Below are 2,663 nucleotides of genomic sequence, written 5' to 3'. Positions count from 1 at the left end.
GCACTTGGCGGTCCGCATGAGTTTGCAGGGCAGCCGCAGGAGGGGGCCGGGCGGTTGGCCTCGCGCGCCCTTGTGCCTGCGTTCGCGCCAGCATCCAGTGAAGCCAAAGGGCGCCGCGAGCAGCTCGTAGCACCCTTTCGTCGGCTTGGGTTTGTCGGCTATTGCTGCCCCCTCGCATGTGTGTGACGTCATCCTCTCCGCCCGCAGGGTCACCATCCGCCCCTCCGGCAAGATGAGCAACGAGGGCTGGGTGACCGACGCGCACAGCCGGGTGGTGCAGCGCAGCTTCTCAGGCAGCGGCGCTGACGAGGACATTGTGGTGGCCAGTGTGCGCGCCTACGTCACCGCCCTCAACAAGATGATTGGGTGGGTGACAGGGGCGGGGCTGGCCGGGTCGGCAAGAGCCTTCTTGTTGCCTCTGTAGGGAGCGGCCTCGCTGTTTTGCTGCTCGCGGGCTGTCTGCTGAGTGCGGTTGCGACCTCTGCGGTTGGTGGATTCGCTGCTGTGAAGGCACCGGTTTGACCGTCGTTTGACCGAGGCCCCGGGGCTGCTGCCGACGCCGCGTCGCAGGTGGCTCGGGACTGACAGCAAGAACGGGGCCGCCGCAAGCAGCGCCGCCAAGCGGCCGTCCGTCGGCAGCGCAGACGTCGCAGTGGCGATCGGCAAGGCGTGAGGGGCAGGGCCTGGGGCTTCCAACCAATCGAGCTGCGGCCGCCAGTTGCCGGCGAGGGCTGCTGGGTCAACTCCCCCCTTCCCTGTGTTGAGTGCGACACAAGGCACGCCAGCTGGGTGTTGTGTCGTGCCGCTGCAAGTGCCGCACGCGCACCGAGCGACGATAGGCTCACAGGTGCCAACGCTGTTCAGCTGCGTTTTTTTCCCGGGTTTTGTTTCTGCACAGCGCGGTCAACAGCGGCAGAGGGACCTGTTGGGTGCATCTGTCACACACCCTGATCCATCGCAAGCACTTTTGCATTACTCCCTGTGATGTAGTAAAGACATATAAGTCGCGTTGGCGAGCAGCGCGTGCCGACATGCTTGAGGTGCCAAGCGCAGCAATCAAGGGCGGCCGTCGGACCTGTGACCCACGTTCAGGCAGCCAGTGAGCAGCAAGCTGCTGCGCCCAAGGAGCGGCACCCGGGCCATCACCGGGGTGCAAGCCCTGAGCAGCCCGATTTCAGGACGTGTGGGATGGCTGCCACATCTGCAGATAGCAGCGTCAGCGCCTTGGCTCTTCCCTGATGTCAGGGGCAGGAACCAGCAAGTGCACACCGTTGCCAGCGGCGTGCTGGCGAGGTGTCGAGGCGTTGCATGTGAAGTTGTTAGTTGGCCGAGTAGCCCTGCAAGCAGCTCGCCTCGTGATGCCCCTGACAGCGTGCACACACTTGAGAGCAGGCACGCACCACTGGACGCGCTGCGCTGCGTGCAGGATTCCTTGTTTGCTTCAGTCTTTCCAAGTAACACCATGTGCACAGCAGGTACTGTATGTTCAGCAAAGATTTGCAGGTACCGATACCACTTGACGCCACCTTGTCCAGTTGCCACTCATGAGTGCAGGCGACGTGATGACGCTAAAAAAGCAATGCTTGAGTGTGTGAGCCTCCAAAATTACAAGGGGGCCGCTCAGTGGGACAGGCAGGGCGTTTGTTGCCCAGTGGTTGCACACACGCAGCAGGAGCTGGGCAGGCGGCAACGCAGCGTCCACGCGTCCAAGCAGGCTCGGGCTCAAACACCAAGCCCCGATCCTCTATATCATCAAGAGAACCTAAAGCAACCAGATTTTGTAGCAAACACAACGCAGCCAAGGTTTCCGTTTTGTTATCCGCCACACACACGGTAGCTCAGCGTGTCGTGCCAGCACCGTCTACGGTACCTTCACCATGGCAGTCAAAGGGATGATTATGCTCCTCGTCCTGTGCATGGCGTTCTTTGGGATGTGCTCCAAGCAGCCTGCCGAGCGCAGGCTGACAGAGGTGGCCGAGGAGGGCGCCCAGAAGGATCGGACGTCCCACAAGCGCTCCAACAAGAGGTAAGATACTATCAAAACAGATACTACAGCCTCAAGGCAGAACCACCGCCCTTTGGCGGGCCCGGGGGGCATGACATGGCATCCCGGGCCCGGGGGTCGCTGCGCTTTCGAGCGTGAATCATGCCAGCGAGGGCGCTAAAAGCGATGAATGTGATCAAAATCTTTATTGCGTGGCAAGTGAAGGGGTGGGACGCAAGTCGCGCCCAGCAGTCGCGCACAGTCCACGCTGCCTACCGTTGCTGCCTGAGCAGCCAAAGCCAGCTGCCATTCCATGAATCCTGACCGCCACGCAATTCTTCACGCTCCTCCTTTTCTTCCCCACCCTGTAGGCGTGGCTGCCTCAGCGGCCTCATGGCGGCCATTTTTCGCTGCTTTGGACGCCCGTCGACCGCGTTATCCCCCTCGGACGACGGCAGCACCCCAGCCGCCATCCCTGGCCGCCAACCCAGGCCCCAACCGAAACGCGGAGGTCCCAGGGAGCCATCCAGGCCGGTGGCGGCGGTGACACTCCTCCCTGCAAGTCCCAGGGGGCCCGAATCAAGCCAGGGGCGCTCACCTTTGCCGGCACCGGCCGCCCCGCCAGATGCTCCCATCCCCCGCCAGATGCTCCCATCCCCCGAGAGCCGCCCATCCCCCG

General features: G+C 62.8%; 1 protein-coding gene across 1 annotated transcript; it reads left to right on the top strand.

Annotated features, from left to right (window-relative positions):
- Positions 1-232: 232 nt before the first annotated feature.
- Positions 233-673, top strand: MNEG_16059 (hypothetical protein; the record flags this gene model as incomplete). The annotated part of the gene is made up of 2 exons (XM_014035470.1): positions 233-366; positions 571-673. The coding sequence occupies 2 exons, from the start codon at positions 233-235 to the stop codon at positions 671-673; spliced, it is 237 nt and encodes a 78-aa protein (XP_013890924.1).
- Between the last annotated feature and the right edge of the window lie 1,990 nt (positions 674-2,663).

Source organism: Monoraphidium neglectum (genome assembly GCF_000611645.1).
Source record: "Monoraphidium neglectum strain SAG 48.87 unplaced genomic scaffold scaffold05937, whole genome shotgun sequence".
NCBI classification, from domain to species: Eukaryota; Viridiplantae; Chlorophyta; class Chlorophyceae; order Sphaeropleales; family Selenastraceae; genus Monoraphidium; species Monoraphidium neglectum.
The sequence above is the reverse complement of the archived record's forward strand: the minus strand, read 5'-3'. Positions and strand labels throughout refer to the sequence as shown.